An 8,450-nucleotide genomic window follows, 5' to 3' on the forward strand; every position below is an offset into this window, starting at 1 on the left:
CTCTGTGGGCGGGGCCTCCTTTATGTCCCTTCTCTGTGGGCGGGGCCTCCTTTATGTCCCTTCTCTGTGGGCGGGGCCTCCTTTATGTCCCTTCTCTGTGGGCGGGGCCTCTTTAATGTCCCATCCCTGTGACTGTAGACGTCTGCACACTGTGCAGAGTGTCTGTTTCAGGTTTATAACTCTTGATTTTCTGTAAAGTCTTAAATAAAACCTGTTTTATTTACAGAAAGATAACAGTTTGACTCCATGATGTCTCAGTCAGTCATGTAACCAAACACACACACTTCACAGCAGGTTTATTCAGTCTCAGTTAATGTAACTCTTCTTAGATGACATATAAAAATGTAAAACTCAAATATTTCCAACTTGTAACAGACTTCATATCATTGAAGTGAAGTCAGAGTCGTCCAGTATCACATTTTAAAGACATGTTCTAAATAAATCAAATGATTCTTCACACATACAGAATATTTAAAGCACAGTAAATTAAATGGTTTTATAAAAAGATTAGTTTGAGTGTAATGAAACACTGAATGACTTTAACTGAACTTTACAGTCCTGTCAGGTGTGCTGGATCATTAGTCTGGAGCCAGACTCACCTGGTCCCTCAGAACATTAACAAATGTCTCCTTTCACCAACCGTTTACACCAACATGACCTGCATCTGTTTGTCAGCTCACATCAGTCTGACGTGACTGTGAAAACACACAAACACACACCAGGTACCTGCAGGTGAACCCACTCAGGTCTGGGCTCAGTCGGGCCACAGATCAGAGGACTGTCTGCCATCTTGTGGACAGACCTGGTCACTGCAGCAGCTCTGACCCTGGACTGGAACAGAGACTTCAGATTATATGTTTATTCTTCTTGTTTCCATCCATCAGTAATAAATAATTCATCCCTGGAACATGTGAACCTGACTTTATCTGCTACATGWTGTGGACTCATGTCAAACTGAAGGAATGAAGCAGTCTGACTGGTTTATACTGGAGCTTCTGCACATATGTTCATAGGGACATGTTGTTTTAAAGTGCTTCATGTTCATGTTGACTGAGGCCATCATGTTTTATTTATTTATTTTCCTCTTCATTCTGCTGCCTCAGCGTGGAGCCAAGCTGTTGGTACTGTAGTACTGTAGGATGTGCTAACACTGCACCTAAACAGCTCCGGGTGTTAGTGCTCTCCTGTGGGACGAGACAAATACACAGGATTAATGTCCCCACCAGCAGATCTATAAAATATATCTATGATTTTAAAATTCGTAATAACCCAGGTGTAAAACCGAACAAGGATGAGTCAGCTCCTCTGGACGAGTTCTTCTCTGAAATGTTTCATGTTTTTATTCAAAAGACTTCTTTCCTTCTTCTGTTGTAGGTGTTAACCAAAGACAAGCTTGTGTCTCTGCTGTGCCTGACAACAAACAATAAGATGATGATTGGATGAAAAAACAAACTGCAACCATTTTACAACAGAAGTGCAAGCTGAAAGAAACAGAGTTAAGCTGTTTATTTGTAAAATACTTTGCTTACTGATGTGYTGTTCTTGTGCTGCAGGATCTGGACCCATGGCAGGAATCATCAGTGCCATAGGAGTGGCTCTGGTGGGAGCAGCTTCCAGCTACTTCGCCTACCAGAAGAAAAAACTCTGCTTCAAGATCCAAGGAGGTCAGTGTTGGTGTCTTTGTCTTTCCCCAAACCGATGACAGGAAGTGTCTGACCCTCAGTATCTTCCTGTCGTTGGTGTCTTTGTCTTTCCCCAAACCAATGACAGGAAGTGTCGGACCCTCAGTATCTTCCTGTCGTTGGTGTCTTTTCTCAAACTGATGACAGGAAGTGTCGGACCCTCAGTATCTTCCTGTCATTGGTGTCTTTTCTCAAACTGATGACAGGAAGTGTCTGACCCTCAGTATCTTCCTGTCATTGGTGTCTTTTCTCAAACTGATGACAGGAAGTTTCGGACCCTCAGTATTGTTCTTTTCTCATTCTTCAGGTCAGGATCCAGAGAGTGGGAAGGTACAACARGGTATTCACTCCGATCCCCAAGGTATGTTTCTGTCCTCATTAMAGCTCTGATCAAAACTAAACCTGCTGCTCAGTCAGGAACCAAGAATGTCAACAAACCMGAACCAGAACCAGATGAACTGTAAATGCAGTGCAGAGTTCTGGATCCCTGCTGAAAGTGAAAAGTTAAATCAACCAGATCAGATCTACACCAAGAAGGATGTTAGGTAAAAGCTAAAAGTAGACAAAGACTAGCTAAAGGCTAATAGTAGATGTARCATAAAGCTAACTAAAAGTAGAAAACATGATAAGTTAAAAAGCTTAAAGCAACAAAATGCTAATTGCTAACAGTTACAAAATGCTATTTTTACATACATAGTGAAAGGCTAGCTATTAGCTAAAATTAACTAAACTCTAGCTAATAGCTTAAATTGACAAAAGTTAAAAGTAGCAAAATATTAAAAGTACCAAAACAATAATTAAAAGAAGCAAAACTCTTGGTAAAAGCTAAAGTTTGCAGAAAACAAGCTGAAAACAGCGACACACAAGCCAAAAGCTGCAAAAACAAAAGCAACAAAAAGCTAGCTGAAAGTTAAAGGTTTTTCCAAAAGCTAAAACTTGCAATATGCTAAATACACGTAGTAAAAGGCTAGCTATATGGTAGAATTAGCCACTAGCTAAAAGTCTAAATTAGCAGAGTTTAGGTGTTGGTCTCATGTTCTACCAGAGCTACTTTTAGCTGTTTATCTCTCACATTAGTTGAATTTTAGCCTTTCTTATTTGATGTAGTCACCTAGCCTTGGCAGCTAATTTAAAAGTGGTTGATTCTAAAAGTAAATTTTGTATAAATGTACGTCTGATAGTTACTTTCCACAGGTTTTATTCTTCACTTATTCATGAGATATTTTGCTAACAGACAAATGAACACACAGACAGCTGCTCTTGTCTTTGTTCATCCTGACTGTTCTGATGTGTTTTTCAGTTTTTAGCGACCTGCTGAAGACCGACAGGACCTGATCCAGCTCTTCAGCCGACGCTCTTCTAACATCTTCTGTGTGAAAAAACAAACTTCTTCTTTCGTTCGAAGTCACAAAGTCAACTTTTATCAACAACTGAATCTTTCTCTAAGTTTGAAAAACTAACCCTCCTGCTGCCCTTAGGTCAACTGGCCCACTGTGACCCTGGTGGGCCATTTGGACTCGAGGGCAGCAGGAGGGTTAAACGTTCCAGCAGTCCAGAAATGATTGTGGTGCTTTTATTTTGATAGTGTAGTGTATTTACTGAAGACAGGAAGTGATCGTCTGCACTTCCTGCTTCTCTGATTCTGACACTGAAGTATCACACAGCCTCAGTTTACCGYCGGGTGCAAGAAGTTTGTTCTCAAACTCTAATTGTGTCATATCTGAAAGGATAGTTCAGACTTTTCTGAGGTGGAGTTCTGTGGAAAGTTAATATCTTACCTGTTGCAGATAAATCTTTAAACAACCTCAGTTTGAGTTTAATTCTGGTTTGATTGATAATCATTTACTTTACACTGCAGTGTTCTTAGCAATAGAAGTATTCTGATATTCCTGCAGGAAGTGTCCCCAGACGTGCTACAGCTAGCTGCTGCTGCGCTAACAGAGCTTGCAAATAACCACAGAATTTGATGTAAATAATAAAATTTAAATTTATGAGACTAGCTCTGTTTTAAGGTGGCGATTAGCCATTAGCTCCTCCATGTGGTCATAATTAATGTTTGTTGTTTAAAGAGTTATTTACAGATAAAAAAACCTGAACTGTCCCTTTAAATGTTAAACAGCTGCTTCAACCCAAATCAGTCCACAAACAAGAAGCCATCCAACCTGCATGTTGTACAGAAACGTTGTAAAAGTGCCTTACATTTAGCCCTGTAGTCAGAAGTAGAACCAGGAAATGATGTCATGTCCAACTGAACCGTGATTGGATGGTTTTCTTTCATTAGCATAGCCTGATGGGAGCTTTTATGAAGGGAACAAAAGTAGACCGAGACTAGAACTCTGAGGAACACCATGATGAGGACTGAAGCGCTCAGAATGGTTGCTCTGCAGCCGAGCGGACGATGCGCGGTCGCTAAGTGATGCTAACTGATGAAAACGTTGTAGAACTGTGTTCCTTCAGAACCAGGATTAACTGGACTCTCATTGGGTTCTGCTAGCTTTGTACTATTTTGGCTCTTTTTCGTTTTTAACTACAATTTTGCTAACGTTAGCTTCATTTAGCTAGTTTTTATTTTCGCTAACATGAACTCAACTATGGTTTTAATGAGTTCAACAGTCTGCTACAATTTAGTTAACTTTAGCTTTTAGCTACTGTTTTGCTAGTTTTAGAAGTTCTGCGTTGGTTTTACTTTTTTCTCTCTAAATTTGTTAAAAATTCAGCTTCAGCTTAAAAAAAAGTCGAACAGAAAACGACTTTTTTTAAGCTCCTTTCATCACCTTTTATGTGCGAGGCGGCCATGTTGGATTTCAGGTCAGGGCTCTGAAACTTTCTGATTCAGGATTCTGACATCAGAGGAGCTTCTAGTGAAGTTTTATAAATACAAACGTTTGACTTCTGAGAACAAACGGAACGCACAAATAATTCTCCTTCACTGTTCTGGTACCATGTATGAATTTACACTTCCTGTGAGGATTTCAGAGTAAAAGTCTGCCAACTTTCTCAGGTAAAACTGGAAATGGTGTGTGAGTCTGAGTGTGCTTCTGTTGTTTGTTCAGTTCTGAAGCTTTGGTCTCATTTTCTTCATCATCTTACTGGATGAAAGTCCAGCTGAAGGAGCTTAAATCTGACCTGCTGCACAGTAAATTCACACAATGAACTGATGGTTTTAAACTTTAGGTGACAGAGTCAGACGTACGGAAGTCTGTTAACGCCACATCAGGAAAAATGATTCAGAACGTGAAAACTTCTCACATGTTTACATGTTATTAACTTTATACACATTTAACATGTTATAAATTCAAAATATATTATTACAGAATAATTTTTAATCAAAACAAACACAAAAACAACATTATTTAATGTAAAAAATATAGTAACAGCAAACTCTTTATTTAATGATGGATGAGAATATCTTTAACAAAAACTAAACTTTTGCGTTCTATAGGATTTATTTTTTTCTGGGTGGCAGCAACATGCTTCCATAGGACGTTACAAAGCTCAGTTTCATGTTTTTTATTTTTTATTTTTGTTTTTAATGTTGAAGTTAACCCTCTCAGTTTTTACAGCCTTTATAAAAACACAAATCAAGCTGAAAATTTTCACTTTTGGTCACTTTTTGACAAATTTGTTGTTCGATGCACTTTTAAATGTTTAAACCAAGTTTAAAACAGAAACTAATCAGAAATGTTGGAGAGTTTTTGCATTTCCTCTGTTTTTTTGCTTCTTGTGCTTCTTTCAGCAGATTTGTTAAATTTCCTTCAGACAGTGTTGTTTTAGTTGTTAGATAGTTGAAATAAGGACAAGTTTGTTGTTTTGATCTTTATCAGCTGAAGTCTCTGATGTTAAAATACTGAACCGACCTGTAAATAAGAAGTTCTGCTGCCTTCAGGTTTAATCATATTTGTCACTTTGTGTTTGACTTTAAGTTTTGTGTTATCAGATCTGTTACATGAATGTTACCTTCAGTTTGTGAGTTTCTCTAATGAACACATGTTCAATAAAGTTTGTACAGTTTGTGTGTCGTGTTGTGTTACGTCACAGAGGTTTACTCTCAGATCTGATGAGGATTAGCTGACTCGTTGGGGGTAAAGAAGAACTGGACTGGATCAGAACAGGTCCAACAGTTTGAGCTAAGATCAACCTGTCCCTGTCCTGTGTGGAGAGGATTTACAGAAACTTAACGTTAACCAGTGTTCCCAGAACAAATACGTGTCGCCCACCATGATTCATCTTCGGCTGAACTATGTTGGACTTTCAGCTGCTTTGGGCAAACCTTGAAACARAACAACTATCATTTCAGGAAATATCTTGGATAAGCTATTAGTTTAATGTGTACAATAAAAAAATGCTAGTTAAAGGGTCAAAGAAAAGTAATAACTGCAAAATACTAAATGTGCAAAATGTGAAAAAGTGCTAGCTAAAAGTAACAGAAAGCTATATTAAAGCAGAAATTGTATAACAAAGGTAAAAACAACAATGTTACAAAATAGTAGCTGAAAGCTAAAAGAAGCAAAATGCTAGCCAAAAAGTAAAATTGGTTTACTGTTATTTACCCGTTGAGATGTCTGATCTGTTTTTCAAGGCGACCTGGGCCTGAAGACATGTTGAACATGTTTTTAGTGGTGGAGAAACCGGAGAACACAGAGAAAACCCACACAAGCACAAGGAGRACATGTAAACTGCACACAAAGACCCCAGGTCTGAACCGGGGATCAAACCCACGACCTTCTTGCTGTGAGGCGTCAGTGCTAACCACTGAGCCACCGTGCTGGTAAATGTTAGTAAAAACATAAAAGAAGCAGAACGCTAACTAAAAGTGAAAAGAAAGAAAAAACACTAAAAGCAACAAAAAGCTAGCAGAATTGGTGAAGTGCTAGCTAAAAGTAACAGGACCAAAATGATAACGAAAACTAGACCAAGGCTAGGAAAATAATAAAAAATATATAACTTAAAAGCAAAGTGCTAAGTAAAAGTTGTAAAATGTTTGCTAAAAGTTAAAAAACAACACTTAAATGTACCGTCTGTGTGCTGGTCACCAGTGTGGAAAGTGAAAGTTGTTTTCTGACTGGTCAGGAGACCAGCAGACACACTGATGATTGTTGCACAACTGCCCCTGGCTGCTGGTTGAATGACCAGTTGGACAAACAGAGCAGACAAGCAGCAGGAACCTCTACAAGAATAAAAACCTGTGACTTCACCCTACAGTGTCAGACCTGTTCTGGCTCCCAGAGTGTTCAGGACCTGGTCCAGGATCAGCTGGTTCCTGGTCTCTCACTGTGGCACCGGATCACCCTGCAGATCAGTAAAACCTGGATTTGGAGCGGACTGACGACAGTCATGTCAGGTTAGTGACTTTATTTGAAATAAAGCATAAACAGATTGAAATGTTCTGTTGGCTGATTAATGGGAACACATTAAGAAGCAGTTTATTAAAAGTGTCTCAGTTCTCCTGAGTTCTGACTGTTCTCCCACTGTGACCAGTTCAATTACCAGCTGAAACCTGCAGACACGTTTTAGACAGAGAGCAACCTCTCTGCTCCTTCATGCCACCATGGAGCATGGTGCCAAGTGAAACCTAACCTCCACCCAGACAAAAGGTTACATCTCTGCGTCCTGCTGCAGGTCCCGGACACAGTTCTGATCAAACCCAGCAGAGCTTTTCCACCTCTCATTGGTGCRTTTCATTACAGACACAAGCTCCGATGCTTAGAAGAGTCTATTTTCAGGACATCGTCTCAGGAGAACTTATTTATCTGATTCTCCTGAGATAACGACACTCGTCTTCTCAGAGAACAAGTTATTTCTCTGCACAGCAGTGTGCATGAGCCTCAGATGAGTTTTCTCATTATCTCAGAATAACACAGCTTGTTTTCTCCTGGTGTAGTGAGTCTGTTTGTGTTGACTGAGAAAAGATACTATTGATGTTCTGATCTGAGCTGATCAATCAGACGCAGGTAAACCATGCTCATGTCTCCATCCTGCAGCTGGCGAGGCCTTTGTGACCCTGGTCACCACAGACTCCTACTGCCAGGGAGCCATGGTGCTGGCCCGAAGTCTGCGACGGCACGGGACGACTCGCCACATTGTCATCATGGTAACACCAAACATATCTGAGAAGTCAAGGTGAGTTTTCAGTCATCCCTGACCCTAACCCCTGTTACACATTTCATATCTGTGAGGTCAGCCCTCCTGACCCTCAGAACTCACCTGTAGTGGCCACAGATTTGTGCACCTGCTGAGAAACATGGTGTGTTTTTAAGGCAGACAGCTGAGCTGATCCTGTGTCCTCAGGAATACCAGAACCAGAACCACAGAGACACACAGGGGAAGAGTATCTCTGTGGTTCTGATGTTGGTAGAACTTTATAAACACTGGCCATGACTCTGGTGTCGATGGACACCAACACTCCTATTAGTAGAACATAGAGACCCTCTATGATTCTAGTGTTGGTAGAACATAGAGACCATCTCTATGGCTCTAATATTGGTAGAATATAGAGACCCTCTCTATGGCTCTAATATTGGTAGGACATAGAGACCCTCTCTATGGCTCTAATATTGGTAGGACAGAGACCCTCTCTATAGCTCTAATATTGGTAGAACACAGAGACCCTCTCTATGGCTCTAATATTGGTAGAACATAGAGACCCTCTCTATGGCTCTAATATTGGTAGAATATAGAGACCCTCTCTATGGCTCTAATATTGGTAGGACAGAGACCCTCTCTATAGCTCTAATATTGGTAGAACACAGAGACCCTCTCTATGGCTCT

The 8,450-nt window shown here is 40.0% G+C and overlaps 2 protein-coding genes across 3 annotated transcripts in view; both read left to right on the forward strand.

Annotated features, from left to right (window-relative positions):
- Positions 1–5,695, forward strand: part of cd99 (CD99 molecule) — a gene marked incomplete in the record, with an annotated part of 32,060 nt that extends 26,365 nt beyond the window's left edge. For both annotated transcript variants that reach the window (XM_014032666.1, XM_014032667.1), the window contains 3 exon segments: positions 1,554–1,664; positions 1,990–2,043; positions 2,983–5,695. In XM_014032666.1, coding sequence (XP_013888120.1) covers positions 1,554–1,664; positions 1,990–2,043; positions 2,983–3,017 — 200 coding nt within the window.
- A 992-nt stretch (positions 5,696–6,687) lies between these two features.
- gyg2 (glycogenin 2) overlaps positions 6,688–8,450 on the forward strand; it is a gene marked incomplete at its 3' end in the record, with an annotated part of 24,396 nt that continues 22,633 nt past the window's right edge. The window contains 2 exon segments of the mRNA XM_014032668.1: positions 6,688–7,023; positions 7,664–7,802. Coding sequence (XP_013888122.1) covers positions 7,017–7,023; positions 7,664–7,802 — 146 coding nt within the window.

The sequence above is a fragment of the Austrofundulus limnaeus genome, unplaced genomic scaffold, assembly GCF_001266775.1.
Source record: "Austrofundulus limnaeus strain Quisiro unplaced genomic scaffold, Austrofundulus_limnaeus-1.0 Scaffold1507, whole genome shotgun sequence".
Taxonomy (NCBI): Eukaryota; Metazoa; Chordata; class Actinopteri; order Cyprinodontiformes; family Rivulidae; genus Austrofundulus; species Austrofundulus limnaeus.